We start from the raw sequence: 20,000 nt of genomic DNA on the forward strand, positions 1-20,000 counted from the left end.
AATTTTTTCAACAAAAGGGGCCCAAAAAAAAAAAAAAAAAAAAAAAAAAGGAGGGGGAGCGGGGCTGGGGGAGGGGGAGAGGGCAGGAGCACACGTTCCCTGTGCCGAGTGACAGCGGTGACAAAGGATGGGACGGGCCCGGAGCGTCCCCACCTGCGAGCGCCGCATCCTTTACAGCAAACACGCTGGGCTCGGCTTACTGCCACTCTGACTACGGGGGCCCTCTGTGTGGCACGTCAAATGAATAAAAAGGAGCCTTATCTTCCCTCCTAATGGGCCTTAAACAGTAAGAAATGCTTCCCGACTGCCGGAGCCTGGCTAGCATGGAGAGGCTGGGTGATCTTTCACCCCTGGGGCACGTTGAAGGTGCTGCGTTTTCCAGAGTTAAAAAGACAACACCTGTACAAATATGCAGGGTAAATCGCCCTTGTGGGAAACATCCCAGCTCTGCAGAAATAATTTTTGGAATAATACTGAGGAATGATTTCTCTAATCCTACCCTCAGCCAAAATAAATATATGCCAAACAGTAAGACAGCAGTATCCCACGACCTGAAGTAATTGATTGAAATTGGGTTCTCAGCCACTGTTTCCCCTCGTTTGCCAAACGTGGTGGTTGGTAGACACCATCCGAGGAGTTTTCAGCTCCCTCCTGTGAGCAATCCCTTCCTGGAGCACAGAGGGGCTGAATGGCCTGGCAGCTCCTCAGCCTTTCTGTGCCAGCCCAAGCTGTGCCCCAGCAGCCAGAGAGATCTGACCTGGGGAGGGCAGGATCCCTCCAGCAGCCCCCAGAGCCCCCACACTGAGCCAGCCCCCTCAGGAACCTCAGGGCCTCCAACCCACAGGAACCCCCCAGTGGTTCCTCGCTGTTCCCTGACTGGGAGGAACATCGATGTCTCACACAGCCTAAGGCCACACACAATTTCTTTCTTCTTCTTACTAGACTGGAGTTGACACACTTTACATTTTGAAGTTTTAGCCAAAAACCACCCCCAATCTTCCTATACCTGCACTTATGGTTGAGAAGTGTGAGGAACAGGATGAAAAAAACCCCAGCTCTGATGGTAGGCCCTTCTTTGAACTCAATAAATGCTCTGAGTTCCCTTCATGGCTAAAGTTTTTCAGGCTAGGAAAATTGTAATTTATTATTTATACTCCAGCGGTGCATAAACACCAAAGGGAAACCCTGGCAGAGTTTTAAACCCTAAGAAGAGCAGAGATATTACTGTAGCACTGCAGGGCCATGGTGGTATAAATGTAGCTGGCTCCCAGCTGTCTCTGTGCCACAGCGCTGGCACCATCCAGAGGGATGTTTTCCCCTTGAAGTGCCACCCAAACTCTTCCTTCCCTCATTCCTCCCAGGGGTGAGGAAAAAATATCCCACATACAGTTTTGTTTCCAAGCACCCTACTAAAAAAATCCCAAACTGATGCAACCGCTCCCATGAGAGCGGATTGTACCTGTTTAAAAATGTAATATACATTACATTTGTATATAAGATGGCATTAAGCAATTTCACCACCATTTAATCCATTTATGACAAAGCTTTTGCAGAATGGAGAGAACACCCCCCTGTGCAAAGCTGCTGCCTGCTTTGCCCTTCTGTTTTCCAGCACAGTTAGTGGTGGGGGTTGTTCTGGGTTCTTCCTGCTCCCCTGGAAAGGACAATTTGCTGTGTCCTACACATGCTTTGGGGTGAAGAGGACAGGGAGCAGCTCTGCCCCAGCTGAGCAGGGTGCTCTGTGCTTTCAGCAGGCATCCCAGGTCTGCAGGGCAGGAGGCAATGGCTCCTGAAGTTCATGACCAGTAACCTCTGCATTTATCCAGAGCTATGCACTGACATGGTTTTAGCAGGCCCTTCCCAAGTCCTTCTTTGGTTTATCAGAGCATTTATTACTACCTAAATCAGTCAAGTTTGCAAAGTTGGGAAGAACTACAGACACACACAAACATATAAACACTTTGTGTGGTTATTTAACCACTGAAATGCAGCCTGTGCAATAAACTAGGAGACACATATCTGCTGAAATGCTACTCCAAAATGCCTCTCCAAAGTCCACGCACAAAATAATTGGCCAAAAGTGCTGCAGAAACACACAGAGGGTGCAGGTGTGAATGCTTTGGTGCAGAATAGATACCTCCATCTCTGTTACCTGGGCATAGCAGAGTCATTTATGGTATTTCCCATGCCATTTTTTTGTTTGTACCTGCAATCAGATGTATCATCATTATCATTAAAAAGAATCTGATTCAAGAAAGATCATTCTTCAGCTCTCTTAGTGCTTTTAACAGCACAGTACTTTACAAAGAAGAAAATTTTCTTTCAAAGACAAAAATAATGAAGCAACACAGTCCCACCAGCACAGGCTCTTTGGCAAGCACAACAACCACTCATCCTAATCCCAGTCCCTCCCTTGGGTACTCTCCCCTTCTGAACAGATGCCAACCCCTGGCAAATTCAGGCACTGGTTTCGCTCTGTCCTCCCTCCCCATCCTGCACCAGGGGCACCAAAGATGAGCCCAGTTCAGCAGGGACACCTGGGCTGCAGCCAGACACTTCTGGGCCCTGGAGACCTTGTTCCAGAGGCATTCAAGAGCCTCCCAAACTGATCGGGTGCTCCTGAGATAAACACAGGACTAAGGCATCAATAGTGATGTTTTTTTAGGCTGCACATCCTATCAAAGTACAACTCCAGCCAGAAGCAGCCCTGCTCTGTGTGCACTACAAAGCAGCTTCCCTGATCAATGAAGTATTTTCTTAAGAAGTGAAAAATCACTGAAGTGCCTCAGATTGAGGCTTTAATTTTAAAATTAAACAGAGCAGTGAGAGGAGATGGTAGAGATGGAGAATGAAACAGGACCTCATTTCCTACCCCATCTTTAGCACGTGACTTTCTTATCAGAGCTCTTTGTATGTCTTTTCCAAACAAGTTTTCCTTTGATTTCCAGAAGACAAACTTTGTGTTTGCACTTATGTTTTTAGTATTGCATTAATTACCATGGGTATAATTTATAAGATTGTATCAAGATATCAAAAGCTAATACAGTTGCACTTAAATTTGTCAGCTGTGCAATAGCTTGCCCTAATTTTAGATTATCAGCTCTGGAGACCTGCTCAAAGAGTAAGACTGACAGACTTTTTAATGGAGAAAATCGCAGTTCCCCTGGGATCTAGACTGTTTTCTGATTCAGTAAGAAATCCCAGTGGCATTTGCTGAAAGGAACCCAGAATGGAAAATGACATCTCTCTAAGAATTAGTGCTTCTCACTCTGATGCAAGTATTCCAAATATACTCTCCCTCCACAGACATGCCTGCTACCTCTTCAGACTTTCCAGCAACAGGAGGGTGAAATGTCTACTTTGAGCGCTCCAGTCCAGTCCTGTGTGTCAAACTGAAGTGAAGGAGCATGATTCTATATAAATAGACAAATTATCCACCCAAAATATGTCATTTAAAATTGAGATGCTGACACAGCCTCAGCTACAGCACCGCTAAGCAGGGGCTGCATCATTGTTTCAATTAAATATCTTTGTTTCTTCTTCAGGAGAAACCTCTGGAGAAACCTCTCATTTGAGGGCAGGCACAGACACAAAGTGGCTCCCAATTAAAGGCTGGATTGGAGGCACAGCCATCACCTAGCAGAGATCAGATATCAGCTGTGATTTACACAGAGAGGCACGGGTCCAAGTCAGGGAGAAGGAGCAGGCTGAGGCACTGCTTTTGCCACTGTCACCCCTCACCATCCAGCTGCTCCTCAGGCTCCTGCTCCTGCTCCTTTCTTCATTCTGCTGCTCTCAGTGGCCCATCCAGGCCAGCTTCAACCAGCCCATCCTTCAGCCCCTCCATCTGTCACACACCTTTCCTGACACTGATCTGCCATGTTTCATTCAAAGGCCCTGGATTCTTCCTGGATTCCAGGTTTTACTTATTCTAGCAGAAATGTGTACCTATATGCATTATTTCTACCTCTTGTGGATCTCCTATGGAGAATTTAGGCACTGGGGGTTTGCCCTCAAAAATCCTAAATGAAGCAAAAGTGCTTCCTTTGCATTTTCTGCAGAGCAAGTACAGAATTGCTCTGCAGCTATTAACCCTGCATTCTGTACACAACAGGACACCAAAATCTGCAAGAGATAGCCCTAAAGAAAAGCAGATCTCCTCTTCCCAGGAACATTTCAGGCCAAGCTGTGTCTGGTGGGAGGGGCACAACTCCACAACCCTCAGAACACACCAAGCGAGATCCAACCAAGAGCAATTTGTCAATTCACTGCTAGAACAGCTCCACAGCTGGAGGCCAATGTCATCATGATAGAAGGCATTTGGGTAAAGGATCTTCAAACCTCTAATCCTGCTGAGCACCCCCAGCTCCCCTGGCTATTAATGAAAACTGAGGATGTTGGGCACCACTGATGAAATGTTCCCTTGGACAGGATCCACCATCCTCGCTTCTCCCAGTGCAGTTTGCTCACAGGAACTTTTTGTCCTAAAAATGTTATTTCATTTAAAACAGGAATTCAAAAATCTTCTGGGTCCTATTGAAAGAGATCTAAAAGATCCTGCCTGTCTGAAGAAAAGAAGTTTCTACTTGTCAGTTAAATAAAGGAATAACGCACAGCCTCCTTTATAGTGTGTACTTTACCTGTCATCCAACAGCCCATTATCACGTCACGGCAGAGTGCACTTTCCTGCAGGTCACTTTGTTTAAAATGACATGGATAATGCACATGTCAGCGAGCTGACAGTCCCCACCGTCCTTCAGAGATAAAACCCAGCCACCAGCCTGTTCTTATCTGGGGTACATGCCTTGCTCTATCATCTAAGTCAGGCAGAACATGATTTCTCCAGAGAGCACTTTTTTCATTTCCTGATTTTAAGAAAATCAAATAAGCACCATTTGTCTTCATCTGAATATGCTTGACCTGCTCAAATGATGATGTCTCGCATTTTATAACAGGCTACATATGCTGAATTCAAATTAACAGCAGAACAAGGCCTTTAGATCTTTGCCTGGGCTGCCAGCACAGCCTGAATAAATATGCCAGGGTGAGCAGTCATCTCTCAGAGCTGGGCCTGAGCTGCAGAGCTCAAAGATGGGTCTGGTTCTGACATTTGAAAAGCACTCAGTTTTTAGGGATATTTGGGCCTGCACTTAATCTCTTTTCATTAAGAGAAAAAGAAAATATGGATCACAGAGATGGAATACACATCTGGATTTTAAATCCTGCCCACACAAATACTGGGATATTCTATGTGAGGTCTTGATTGTCTTTTGTATTGTGTTGTGGAAACCATCCTGAACCAGCATCTCCCCTCCATCCCCAAAAGCTGCCTCTAGCTTTTTATACAGGAGTGCTGCAAGAGAAAAAAAATCAGTGAAACAGGCAAAGGTTCAGCTCCATAAATGCTGCAGTGACAGGAAATTACACTTTTAGTTCTGGGTGCCATAAACATAGAAGCTGAAATTCAGTTTATCATCTTCCTCTGCATAAGGAACATCCTGAAAATGAATAATCACTTCACAGGATGGAATGTAATGGTAATGCATTAAAAATTCATATTGAAAAGTGCAGGTTAATATTCTGTGCAAAAACCCAACAAAACCTCCCCTTTCTGTTGTCACACTGATTAACTCCAGTGATTAGTTCCCTTATGCAAGGAAAATCATTGCATTTCAAAGTAAACAGCACTTCTTTAACATAGTTAGCAAATTATTAAGAAACATGAGGAAAAAATCCTCTACTTAGGAAAAGAGCTGAAGGGCAAAGCTTTGGAAGTTATATACAGAATGGTTTGAAAATTTCCTTGGCTTCCTGTTAAACAAACCCTGTACAAAACTGATTAAATTCATGGAAGGTGATTTTTGTACTCATTGTTTCCCTCTGGATTTTACAGCATATTTGCACTTGGCTGTTGTGTGAGCTGCACACCAGCCTGGTCATCTCTCCTCTGCTTGGCCTGCCTTGGAGCTGGTTAATAGAACCACTCATGAAACTCTAACCAGTACAACATTATTATTGGAACAATATTTTCTGACATTATTTTACCCTCCCCTGACTTCCATCCCCCAATTTATCCAGGGAAAGAGGAGGTAAAAGTGATTACATTATCAAAGCATCCCTTAGGGCTCAACATACAAATAGAAATCACAAAATCCAACCTGCAAATAAAGAAATTAGACCAGTTTTTCTGTGATAATTATTTCAGTTTTTCCAAGGAAAGAAGGTTAGTCTGTTCACAACATAAAATAATGGATAAAAATATTCATCAGTATGGATACCACTTCTTAATTACTATTACTCTTCTAAACAACAGGCAGCATCAGAGAACATTGCCTGACTCTTTCAGCATTCATTTTTTCCCCTTTCCCACTTAGAAACCCAAAATCATGGAGACAGTGCTTAGCAAGTTGTGTTACTTGACTTAATGTACAGTTTCCAAATGTTATTTCTAAAAAATAGATACATCAACCATAACACTTCAGTTGGAATTTTCAGGCCCTTGCCTGCAGAGAAGCACAACAGGCACTAACAGTGGTTAAATAACTGTTAAGAAGTGCAAATGTGAGGGTTACCAACAGACTCAGTTGCTGCTACAACTTCCAAGGGGAAGTGTAGCCATGGAAAGGGTTGGAAGTGAGACTGGTGTTCATAAACAACCCACACAGACCATGGCATCAATATGCTTGAAGATGAACTGTGTGGCCTCCAAAGTACTCATTAGAATTCTCTTTCCTTGGAGGTCTATTCCAAAATTAAATTAGAGACAGAAATTTTCTTTGTATAGAGATGCTTTAAATTAGTCCAAAAAGAAACTTTGAATAAGTAATAGATTAACAGGAATAAGGGAATCCAATAAATGAGTTTTGCTCTCATACTGATTTTCTGTCTTACCTTTTCTTCTTGATCACTGTCGCTGTCACACTGAAACACAAAAACAGAAAAAGCAAAGGTAAGAGAAGCTTGCTGCAGCAATAAAAAAGATAAATATTTCTGTGAACAAGATGGGTGATACATTCACAAATGTTGGGCATCACATCTGGCACCTTTAGGAACAAGTTTAGTTACTGTACAGGAGGAAATTCCATCCACTGCTGCTGCAGAGGACACATTTCTGTGTTTGAATTTTGAAAAACCTGCCCTGCACACACCAAAAGCCATTTGCAAAGCCCTCTGCCAGTTCAGCTCAGGGGCACAGGAGCTTTAGTGCAGGGACACGTCCAGACTCCAAAACTGGATCAGGGAAGAAGAACAGTCTTAGAGGGTTGGTGTGTTTTCTCTGGATGAACAGTGCTCCTCATGCTGGCTGCAGTCCAGCAGCTGCAGGGGCTCCGTGGAGATGCTCAGGTGTGCCCAGCACACAGAGCAGCATTTGCAAGGCTGCTGTTCTCCAGGAGCACAAGGGAAGGTCACCCTGTGCCTTTGCTTACAGCTGCTGAAGTGAAGATTCCAGAGATCACAGGGATGCCACAGCCACTGATTCCCCCAGGTTCTCTGGGAGTAGCCCAGACATCACAATTTTACAAAATGCTGAGCGGTAACTCTAGAGAGTCTTGATATTTATCCAGTTCCATTGCTCAATTCTTAAATATTGTAGGAATAGAGCAGGACTAGACACTCAGTGTTTCTGAAAGACAAGCATCAGAACCCAAACCACGTTTGCATTTGCTGGAAGTACAAAAGCTGTGTTGGAAACAGGACTCTGAGAACCCTGGAACTCACAAGTTTGATCCCTCCCACCAAATTCTGGGTACCTGCAGCTCCTTCTGTGGGCTTGTTTTCTTTCTATCTACAGCTGCAGGTTCTGTATCACTCAAGACTGAGCTATGCAGATCTCATGGCAAACATTTCCTAGGAAAACATCACCAAACAGGAGACCCAGTCTTTCCTACCCGAGGACCAGCTGACTGTCAGGTTCTTACAGCACTCAGTTAAGCTCTTTATGTACTTATATCTTTATGTATTTATATCTTTATGGGTTTATATAATCTTTGAGTATTTTTATAAGACAACCAAATTGCTTTGAAATTAGTTATATTTTGTGAATTCCAAAGGTTAACTATACAGTGGGATGTGAACAGACAGAGCCAAATACTCCCACAAATACACTTACTTGATTTGCACAAATCAACTCATCTTCTGTCTGTTGTTTAATTATAACTTTTCTGTTTCACTGGCTTTTCCCTTGTCTTCATCAGTACAGGGGGTGAAAAGGTGCCTTCCCTACACCACTGAGCTATGTACTAACAAATTAGAGCTAAGAACTATTTCTAGGTATTTTTAAACTAATTTTAAATGAAGGAAATATTAGATAAAATTACAATCTCCTTGCAGCTGATTTCAAATAGAAAAGGAAGTGAAATTTATTTAATACCTAAAGTGATTTATATAGCACTAGTTGCACCTATTTAATACCAGAGTATTTACTCTGGTAACAAACAAATGAGAAGACACATGAAGACAGGGGGCAATTTTAGCTTTAAATTTGAAAACCTCACACAGTGTTCTAATTAATGAAGAATCCACTTAACTGACAAAAGGAAAGCATTTCTGGAACAGCATGGCACTGATATAAAGTACTCCTACCTTACCCCATAAATACAATGCATTTTGACTTCATCAGGACTGCTTGTATGAGATTTTGGTATGAAGGTGAGCAAGGCCCTGCATTTACAAAAAAGGCAAACCTGCACATGGATTTTAATCTATGAAAATCAGGAGACAGAGTCAGAGAACCTCCTGAGCTGGAAGGGACCCACAAGGATCATCCAGTCCAACTCCTGGCCCTGCACAGGACATCCCCAAGAATCACAGAGCATGTCACAAGCATGAATGTCACAAAGATTTTCCATTTACTATTTCTGCTTCACAGCTATTGGAAAAATTCAGCTTTTGGGCTCTGTCACCTTCTCCCCCTGGATGGTCAGAGCCAGGAGCTCCCTCACCATGGGCTCCCCAGGATTCTTTATCACACCTCCTATGTGTTTCAAACCAGGGAGCAAAGGGGCAATTGCTCCATTTGTTTGTCTCTGCCCACCCTCCAGGCAAACTCCAAGTCTTGATCAGACTGAATGCAAAAGTGAAAATAAAGGGAGAGAAAAGGATGTCTAAGCAGGCACGGGCAGTTCCGTTTGAGCAGCAGGGTTCAGAGGGTTTCAAGGTGCCACCCACTCCTGGTGCCAGACACATGAGCAGTGTCCTGTGACCCAGCTGTGCTCAGAGCACTCTGCAGCCTCTCCTTTAGCCCAGTTTTGGTCTAATTTAAAGAATCTCTGCTGTAGTTTTTACTGACTCATAAGCCTGGAGAAGCTCAGGGTTTTTGTGTTCCCTTCAGCGTGGAGGTACCTGGGGAGAAGAGAACTTGCCAGCACTGACATCTGAATTTGCCAACAGAACAGCTCCCCACACCCCAGTGAATCTGCAGAGCAACGTCAGTGGGAGGCCATTTCCACCAAAGTGTTAAACTCCACGCCTCCTGCTCTCCCACAGTCCAGTTCTAATTTCAAGGTCCGCTTAATTCCACATCAAATAATTACTGCTGTACCCAGCAGCACCTTGTCTCCAGAGCTAAGCATATGGCGAAGGACCGACCCTACTAGTGCCCATGATGGAAGAGAGCGGGTGCCAAGCCCATTAAAACTGCTCCTGTCCCTCCAGCGTGCCCATGAGTGACAGCTCTGTGCCTGGGCCAGCCGGGGTGGCTGCCAACACTGCCTCTGCTGCACATGGCACTGGGAGCAAACACTGCCATCCCTGCTCTTGAATTCCCACACTGACCCCAGGACTTTGCTGGAGTGCACCATCCAATTTACAGCTCCAGCCTCCAGAGCCCTCCGTGCCAGCCTCTGGCAGAGACGAATGATGGTCAAAGCCCTCCAGTTCATAAATTATGCAAAGGCAATAAATGCACTCAGCAAACAGCTCCCTGTGTTTGGCCAGCCTGGCTCTGGGGCAGCTCCTGCCCTCTCTCAGAGGGGCTGGGCACCAGGGCAGAACCCACTGTCCGGCACTGCTGTCCTGGGCCAATGGCAGCGTTGTTCTGGGGAGCAGCTGGATGGAAGGAAAAAAGGGAGAGGATGAAAGGGCTCTAAGCACTGCTCTGGGGCTCTATATCTGTGCAGCACCTCTGTCTGCGTGTGTGTGTGTGTGTGTGTGTGTGTGTGTGTGTGTGTGTTGACACAAAGGGAGAGGAAAGATGTTTGCTACTCAGGCTGGAAACAGAATTGGAGCAAGTGCACATTGTCCCCATGGCTGAGGGTCATCCCAGGCACTGCTCACACACAGCCCCCCGTGCTCTGATGGGCTCACTTACATTTCTGGATGCAAGATCTCCCCAGAGGTGCAGAAGCACAAGGTGTTTCCATCTCCTGCAGCCTCACTGCTACCCACGGCTGGAGAAGGCATTTTGGGAACCGAAGCTGACAACCGTGAAGTTGATTATTCAGAATTACTGGTCAATTTGAAGGCTCGAGTCTGCACTCCTCGCTCAATTCCTCAATTCCTCCAGCATTTCCCTACCTCCCAGGGCCACAGGAAGAAGTAAAATGATTTAAGTGCTTTGTGGTTCTCAGAGCGCCAGACTGTTTTGGAATTGAAGCAATGGAAATACTTTGCACTGGCCCTCTGCTTTGGGCTGTGTTTCAGTATTCCATGTCTATTACAAAAAGCTCATTTTTCGGTGCTCTCCCATGTCTTCTTCAGGAAACCATGGCTCTGTGCACAGGCTGCCTTGGAATATTCTGCAAATAACTGGGAATCCAAAATATCATTCAGAGATAGCATGACCTGATTTTTGGATAACTGCCACTAGCTTCACTGGAAGCTGAGGGTGATAATGTGACAAATCAGGACAAGGAGGCTGCAGACATTTTACACCTGAACAAACAGAGGCTTCTTGCTCTGATTCTCAGGCTCAAGGCACTTACTGTCTCCACTCTGAACACAAGTTGTGACTGATTACAACCCCCCCAGGCAAGGCTTGAGATGAGCCCCGAGCCAAATTGCCTAATTTGCCCTACACCAGCCCCTGGCCAGCCCTCAGCTCATTCTGGGCAAAGAAGTGAAGCCCAGATGGGCAGAGCTGCTGAGCATCCACAGCCCCCTGGACAGCCAAATTTTCACATGCACGTGGTCCCAAATGCTGTGAGAGCTTCTCAGATCACAGCCTGACAGGCTCCTCAGTGGGAAGAGTCTGCAAAATGGCTATTTTGTGCTTCTCAAAGTCTTGTACTGGCCAGAAGGAACTCAATGGTTTTCTCAAAGGACCTATGGGACTACCAACAAAATTCAAAGCAAGTAAAGCTCACTCAAAATGATCTTCATTGATAAAAGTCTTACAGGACATATGAAAATACTAAGGGTGCTCCTGATTTCTATATATTTTGGGTAATAATGAGACCAGACTGTGATTTGCACAAAGTGGCCAGAGTTATCACTGAAACTGTTCCAATCTCTTAAATAACCAAAGCCACCATCCATCACATCACCTGACACACACACACACTCATGCCAAGTGTTCAAGCTTCCTTTTGCAGTATTTCTGCAACTCCCTGCTCCAGAAATGCTAACCAGAGTCAGTGACCCCAAAACTTGCAAAAACTCTTCATATGTGCGATGTAGTCAAAATTCAAATAATTATCCCTAAAGTCAAGCACAGATGAGGAAGAAGACGTACCAAGGCAAAAACTCTCTGTACCAACAAACGAGCAAGCTGTTCCTTCTGCCCCAGCCTGAACCTGCTGAAACCCTGCAGTCAGCCTGGGCTGCAGCACATGCATTCCCTGCAATATGGGGTCTGCACACACAGACCTGCAGTGGGAAGTGGGAAAAGAACTTTCCAATTCCCAGCTGAGGCATAATTGCTGCTGTGTTTTTTAGAAGAAAAGGGAAACTGAAGATCAGGTTAAAGATTAGCTGCACCTCCCCAGCCCTCTGCCCCAGGTGGAGAAAGTTAAAATGCACAGCAAATTTCCCACAGCACCTGTGGAATGAGCCTGATCCCAAAGCCACGTTTCAAAAATCAGACACCCTATGTGGTGACAGCTCTAATTTGAGCCCATTTTAATAACTTGAGAGAGCCTGGTCCAAATCAAGCTGAGTAAAGGTCTGAGCCACCTCGCCAGCTCATTCAGGCTGAAGCAACACCACGGATTTCTCTGTACTTTGCTGATTGAACACATTCTTGTGCAAAAAGTGGCAATCATTGAATATCTCATGTACAATGACATTGAGGAGGGCATTGTTCTCTATTCTGCTCAATGGACTTTGCTGGAACAGCTATTTCATATCTTGGAGCCATTTATCATTGCCACCAAAGGAGTCAGAGCTGCTGCAACGCCAGCTCTGAACAAAGTGATTCTACTCATCTGTCTGCTGAAAAGAAATCTGAAGAAAATGAGGGAAAACCCAGACCTCAGCCTGTTCACACTGACATTTACAATATTCTTGTCCATCTCTCCACCAATGACAAACTGGCAGCCCTGGAAAGGGCAAAAATGGTATTTTAGCTATACAATTAGACCTTTGCTTCCAAGAAAAAAGGAGAAAAAAACATCTTCTAGATGAAAGGAGACACAGACAGGGAATAAATGGGCAATTTTCTAATTGATGAAATGGAGACCGGCAGAGTCACAAAGAAACTAAGAGCAAGAATTTCACTTCTTTCCTTCCTATCTGTGACTTAGCTGCAAGTAGCATTCAGCATGGAGCTCCCTGCCAAGGAATCTTATATATATATATAGCATCTCACAAATTGGTTAACATCACAGTCTGCTTAGCAATTCCTCACCATTATCCACTGTGATTTACTGTAAGGAATGGCTCTGAAACAGAGATGGTCTGAGAAGTTTAAGGTCTGCTTTCTTAAAAGCTAAAATTATGGATTATTCACCAAAAAGTCCCATTTTACACAAATTACCTAAGTCTGGACAAAAGATTGCAATGTTGACCTTTAATCTGAATTCCATTTTATCCAAACCACTTCAGCTGAAATGTATCAGTCTTGGACATTTGAAGTTATCTTGGGCCCCTTACAAGAAAAATATTCAGAACTTAGAATGTTTTTCAGCTGCAATTCTTTTTAATTCCTCCCTCTCAGGACTTTTATGATTGTTTTATATTATAAAATGACACAACTGGTAGTCCCTTTTAGCTCTACCATAAGCGAAACAATGGTTTGATTAGAAAGAATGACATGTTGAGTATTAAAATTAGAACTCTGGATTATATTGCTGTTCAGGACAAGGATGATCCACCTTACATTTCTCTAGGACATGGATTTATCCTTGGCACCTGGTGGGAGGCCCAAATATTCCTGGTAGACCACAGGGAAGTTGTTGTAAAGCCAAGGGGGGATTTCCCTCCAGGAAGACCCTGACAGACAAGTCCTGTTCTGAGGTTTGGTTCTGCTGTGTTGCCCCCTGGATTTGCAGGGATTTTCCCTGCAGGGACAGGCTGGGAGCTGTGGCAGTGGGAGGCACTGGGAGGCTGCTGGGCACTGCTGGGGACGTGACACAGGAGCTGCTGGGGGCTGCCAGGGACAGAGCTGCCACCCCCTGTCCTGCCAGGCTGCCCTAGCTCCATGTCACCCCATGGTGGAACCAGCCCTGGAAGAAACGAATTTTCTTTTGTTCCTTCGAAAGGGAGCTGGGGCTGGAGGTTACTGCACCTTCTGTGGCCCAGATCCCACAGATCCAGCAGCTTCCTCATGGTGTCCCTGCCCAGGTGTCACTGCTGTCATGGTGTCACTGCCCACACCTGCCCAAGCCCCATCCAGCCCTCCCCAGAGCAGGATGATGCTCCCACCAGGGTCGGGGGAGGATTAAATGTGTTTTCCAGATGGAAAACTAACAATGCCATGCATTCCTCAGCTCAGCACCCTCAGAAAGTGCCCAGCACCAGTCAGGCACCCAAATCCCACCAGACCAGCTGGCAGCAGGCACTGCCAGCCACACACACAGGAATCCTGACCTCAGCAAGTCATTCTCTGTTGCAGTTGATGGGTGAAGTCTCTGCCTCAGCTCCTGAGGGCTCCGTAAGGAGAAATGCCTCCATGCTCTCCCCTGGGACTCGGGATGCACATTTGCTGCCTCCTTACCTGCCTTGCTGGCTGCAGGCAACATGCAGCTGTCATGTTATTTTTAGCAGCCTCTCAACTGATGGCAATTTGCAGTGTGTAATGTCATGTTTAGCATCCTCTCAACTCACAAGTACTTTTTCAAGGTTCAAAAAAATAAATAATAGTAAATAATCATAAAAAATGTGCATTTGTACTGATGGACTAAGTCAATAGGAAAGATTTAAACTAATCAGTAGTTAATGAAGTCACTGCCTAATACTGCATTAGTGGGTGTTGTCTGTATAAGAAAAGATTCTTATTTTCCAGAACTCCTGGTCTTAGCTCATGAGTTCTGTTTGGAATTTGAGTCTTCCAGGTACTTACAGGCTAATGAAATAAAAACACCTTGATTGACAAGAAGCAAAGCATGTTACGGGTTAAAATAATACAAGAATCTATTTTTTACACTGTGTTGTGATCCATAAAAATCACCCTGAGCCTTTCCTCTTTCTTCTCTGCCTGTGAAGCCAATTGCTTTGATTGCAGTGATATGAGCTTACTGAAATGACTTGCCCTTGCTTGTGAAGCAAATGGAACATGCTAATAGAACTTATCGCATTACCGGATGCAAAAGTGCCATAGCTCATTACTTTAAGATAAAAGGATATCATTGCAGACGGGAAGCAGAATTGACTTTCTGAGGCCCGACTTGATGATGATTTAATCAACTGCTCTCTTTCACTTCTCATCTCTGCGCCTGTCGGTTTCCCAGGTGCTGTTAAATGAGACACTCAGAAAGTGAGCGCGGGGAAAGAAATTGCTGTCATTACTTTTCAAGAAAGGAGGTATGCAAATTTTCGACAGAAAGATTGCGTTCATAATGGGCCTGGTAAAATACAAGGATCATGCTTGACAGGTGAGGGCAAGTCATTTGTACGTCCTTAAAGTGAAGCAACCATCCTCATTTAGAAATTGTGCTCGATAAGAGAAGCTACAAATGAAACCCAAGCGATGGCTGAGAGCAGCCAGCAAATCTTTGAAGGCTTTGCTGCTGCAGCTCTGCCTTCAGCAGGTGCCTGGCGTGCCTTCACACATGGCTCTTCCCAACTGCCAGATGGCCAAAGTTTGACCTCACTATCTCACAGAGATTCCTCTTAAATGTTTTTTCTTACTGTCAGCATTATATTCACAGTCTGGGGTCTGAGAGTCTCTTCCTTTCTTCACCGCTGCCAGAAATAGAAATTACAACGAGAAAAAACCCAACCAGCTAAGTGAGGGTTGAGTTAACTTTGAGAACAGAATCAAGAGGTTGGAGGCAACAACTTGTTTTCCTCTGCATGCATGATAGATCTTGGATGGTCTGGAGCTTACACTTCACAGAGCCAAGTAAAAAAGAATAACCCATGAAAAGGGCTGTGGCAGGAAGCAAAGAGGATGCAAAGATGCCTCTCCAGGGCCCAAAAGGAACCTGGGGCCCTGTGTGATTGCAGCAAGAAAGGAAAGGGTGGAGAGAGAGCAACTGGATGTTCTATTGATCTGATGGAGGAGGTCTGATATTCCAAAATTGGAAGTTAAAAAAGCACAATAATTGACATGATGAATTATGCACAGGCTAAAAACACTCTAAAGATCTTGGATGGCTATTGAGCTGTTTGGATCATTTTAAATGGGGAAATGAGAACTACCAAGCTTTTATTGGTGTCAATCAGGTTTTCCATCAGAGATTGATAGTCAGCCACATCAAACAGGTTCCTCAGGGACACTCTAAGCAATGGATACAGCAGTTTGTCATAAAATGTTGACATTTTGTCTCAGATAACAGCATAGGACTTAAATAGAATTAATGTCATGAATATTTAGAATTAAACAAAAAACAGCTGGGAAATACTGCCACAAAGGAAGCTGGGTACAAGAGAAAATGATTTAAATAAGAACAGTCACTATATTAATTCCAAGATAGGTGCATTTTAAGAATTTATGTTTTTTTTTCTCAAGAACACAGTTCATTGCTCCCATGCTTGTTTATGAAACAACTATCAGATATGTTATTTTCCCTTTTCCCTGTGTGTCAGGTCCTTAACCCTCCACATCCACCTAACCAGGAGTGATCCAGCAATACCCTTTGGATCTGACTCACCTCCCACCAAAAATACTGCACTGTGGGTTGAAAAGCAAGATGATGGAGGAAAGATAGCCTTGGGCTAGGACTCAGGAGATCCACCTCTGTCACTGGCTATCAGGATCACCTCAGGCAAGTCACTTACTCCCTTCTGCTGTCAGCCCTCTACTTCTCATCTCTTTGGGCTATTAAATGGTACATTCCCTAGGATTTGCTTACTTTCACTGTATCTGTTTATAAAGTGTGCAGGAAAATAAAGCATTTTTCTTAGACAATGTTGGTCTCAGTAAATAGAAGAAATAAAAAAGAAGAAAAAAGCATTAAGACCTGGATCAGGCCCTAGACACACCATGCCTATTTTCAGTATAGATCTCATCTTCCACCAACTAAAGTGCATGACCTCTGGAAAATTATATCATTCCAACTGAAAATTATTTTTATTTTCACTTATAGCAATGAACACAGAGCAGCAGCAATCCAGCACTGACAGCAGTGCTCAGGGGCTGCTCTCTTGTGCAGGCTGCAGCAACTCTGAGCACAACATGGCTACTGAAACCCACACAAAGAGAGATTCCACTGATTTCTAGGATAAAATAGATGTAGAAATCGTATCTGAAACAAAACATAAATAATAAAAATCCATCTTTTCTCTTCTTTCCCCCACAAGAGCTCTTCAGCTTTTGAGTTCTGTGTCTTCGCAGTAGCCTAAATAAGTTAAACCGAATTGTATAAATAATAATGGCAATAATAATTCCCCAAACAACCCAAAACAATTGATCCTTAGGGATAAGACCTTAACAGCTGAGCTATAAACTTCCGAATATTGGATTTTAATGGATACTAAAAACCCCTTAACAAAGCCCTACAAATATAACCTGAAACAAAATGATTTGTGTTCTAAGCTGTTTGCAAACTCCCATAAATGTTCCTCATTGTCATAATGCCAGAAAAATAGCTCAGCCTGTGTACTCAGCCTTGCAAACTGGCTTCTGTGCTGTGCTTTCATTCCCTTTTCCACTCTCTGCTTTATAATTCATCACTCGCACAGTTGTTATGCATTATTATTACTATTATTATTTATTGCTGCCTTTATCATTTTTGTACAATTGATAAATTGTCTGTGCTAGACCTGAGGGAAGAGAAGGATTATTCTAAATGTAGAGCAAGTAAATATAAATTGTAAGGACAATGGCACACTTTGGCCTCTCTGGCTCAAATTTCCTTTTTGACATACATGGTTCTATAATTTGGAATCTGTGATCTCTTATTAGGACATGAAAGCATTATTTTTTCCCTAGAATGCAGCAACTATAAGAATTGAATTTAAAACAGGAGTTGTATTTCTCTTTTTAGAGGTAGGAATATAATTTATCAGTTGAACTCTGCCAATTTTTTGTTCAAGGAGTGGCTGTGAATAAGAATACTCATTGCTGCCTGGCTGAACAGAAAAGCTGTGGCTGCCCCTGGATCCCTGGCAGTGTCCAAGGCCAGGTTGGACACTGGGGCTGGAGCAGCCTGGGACAGTGGAAGGTGTCCCTGCCATGGCAGGGGTGGGATAAGATGGGCTTTAAGGTCTCTTCCAACCCAAGATTCTGGCATTCTTTGACAGCTGGGGGATGTTGTCCAGCAGAGCAGCCACCACTGCAGCCCCCCCTTTACCAAGAAGCAGTGGCAGGAGTGACACCTCAGTGTGACCCAGCAGGACAGGAAGGGGAAGCTCTCATTTCCTCCAGCTCTCTCTTCTTGAGCAGCTCCTGCACTCAGCCCAAGCCCTGTGTGCCTCCTCTGTTCTGAGCCAAAGCTGCTGCTCCCGGGTTGGATCTGCAGTTCTGCAGTGACCCCACTCTGGGGCTCACAGTGCTCATGGCCACACACAGCACAGAGGCTGGAGGGTCATGGAATATCCCAGACTTGAAGGGACCCACCAGGGATCATCCAGTCCAGCTCCCAGCGCTGCCCAGACACCCCAACAATCCCAGCCTGGCCATCTCTGGAGCTCTGGCAGCCTCAGGGCCGTGCCCATTCCCTGGGGAGCCTGGGCAGTGCCCAGCACCCTCTGGGGAAGAACCTTTTCCCAAATTCCAGCCTAACTCTCCCCTGACCCAGCTCCAGCTGTTCTCTGGGTCCTGTCCCTGCTCACAGAAAGTAGATTGGAGCTGTTCCTCTGCTGTGCCTCAGCTTCAGGTAAGACCCAAATATCTGTTTTAAGAGCCATCCTCCTGTTCAAATGTCCACTGTGGAATACCAAGTCCTCAGTTTACCACCAACGGTCTCCTAGCATTGATAAAAGAAAAATGTTTGGGGTTTGGTTGGGTTTTTTCCCCCCACTGCTGCATTAACCTACTCCCAGACTAAGTGGTAAAAACTCCTATATCAAGAATATTATTGCAGGCTCCATGGCTGTTATCAGCAGTGGCAAATTACCTGTCACAGCCAAAGCAAGGGATTGCTTTGAATAGCTGGCTTTTAGCTCAGTGCTCAAAAAGTTATTCCTGTCCAGGAGGGTCATGGAAAATGCAGGAGTTTTGCCAGCAGCAGCTGTGCTGGAGCAGGGTTGTGGCCAATGCAGCATTACTGACACTGCCCACGTGCTCCTTTTTCAGCTGCAATGAGACTTCACACTGTCAGGAATTGTCTCTTCCAAAGGTGAGCCCCACATCAGGGCCAGGGACATCCTGAATGTCAAACACAGGACTTCCCACCAAACTGTCTGTCAAGAAAGAAGGGACACACCAAAGCAGGAGGGGGTGCCAAACAACTCTCTCTGACAATATGAGGATCCACAGGATGCCTGGAAGTAGCAGGAGCTTCATATCTTCAATCTTTGTGGTCACCGCTACCCCACAGACAAAAATGTATACTGAATTTCTGGCTGGAGGATCCCAGCAAAGCACCTGCATCTTGTACAGAAAGGAATTTTAAACTACTCAGCCTGTGCTCTGCAGTTTTGAGATGGATTAGGTAGGGCAAGGAAATTCATTGCTTTCTCCAGAGATATTCTCTGTGAATACAGAGCCTTGGAATCTCACAAGGGATGTTCTGGAGAGGTAGAGACTCCCTCTGTTTTATAGACTGTAGATACCAAAAGATTGGAAGTTCCATTCTCATCTCTTTTGAAAATTTAGTAATAGGGAGGCTCTGAGATTTCACACATGTTCTCCCCACAAAACCTCTGTAGGCTTTATCTTCAGTCTAAAAAGCAAGTGAATAACAAGATGCAATGGGTAAAACCCAGATAAATTTAGACTGGTGCATATTTTAAAAATGGGGAATAATTTATTATTCTTCACTTAAAAGCAGGGCAGATTTTCCCTAACTGAAAAAAAATTAATAAAAAATGAAAACCTTGCCTAAATGTTGTGTCCTCGTTCAGTCAGAGTTACTGTACTCCGGGCAGTACAATTAATTAGTGAGATCATATGGCCTGTGCTAGACAGGAGGTCACAGCAGATCACACCCTCATTGCCTTAAATGATGTGAATTTATAAATCCCTAAACATCCACATCATTCCACTCCTACATGCACAGCCAGCTCGTTAATGCTTCAGATCTCCTATGATCCAGCAATTCAGGCCAGTTCCATTCAGTGACAACAGCTCTCTCCATGCTGGAACAATCCTGAAGGGCTGTGAGTGACCTCTGATCTTACTCTGGAGCCAGGAGGTTTTCCCATTTCCCAGGAACAGTAGATCCTGCCAGCCTTTACAGTGAATTTGGTGTTGGTGTTGCTGTGTATGTTGAGCTTTATTCATGTTCACAGGATTCAGTTTTATCATGCTGCAGGAATAGCACTTCTTCAAGACTCATTTCAGCTTTGCTATTAAGCTC

General features: G+C 44.5%; 1 protein-coding gene across 1 annotated transcript in view; it reads right to left on the reverse strand.

The window, feature by feature from the left end:
- AUTS2 (activator of transcription and developmental regulator AUTS2) overlaps nucleotides 1–20,000 on the reverse strand; it is a 767,477-nt gene that overhangs the window by 228,037 nt on the left and 519,440 nt on the right. The window contains exon 5 of the mRNA XM_041484937.1: nucleotides 6,892–6,921. Within this exon, the coding sequence (XP_041340871.1) occupies nucleotides 6,892–6,921 (30 nt within the window). The remainder of the gene's footprint in view (nucleotides 1–6,891; nucleotides 6,922–20,000) is intronic.

The sequence above is a fragment of the Pyrgilauda ruficollis genome, unplaced genomic scaffold (assembly GCF_017590135.1).
Source record: "Pyrgilauda ruficollis isolate IOZ18807 unplaced genomic scaffold, ASM1759013v1 scaffold69, whole genome shotgun sequence".
Classification (NCBI taxonomy): domain Eukaryota; kingdom Metazoa; phylum Chordata; class Aves; order Passeriformes; family Passeridae; genus Pyrgilauda; species Pyrgilauda ruficollis.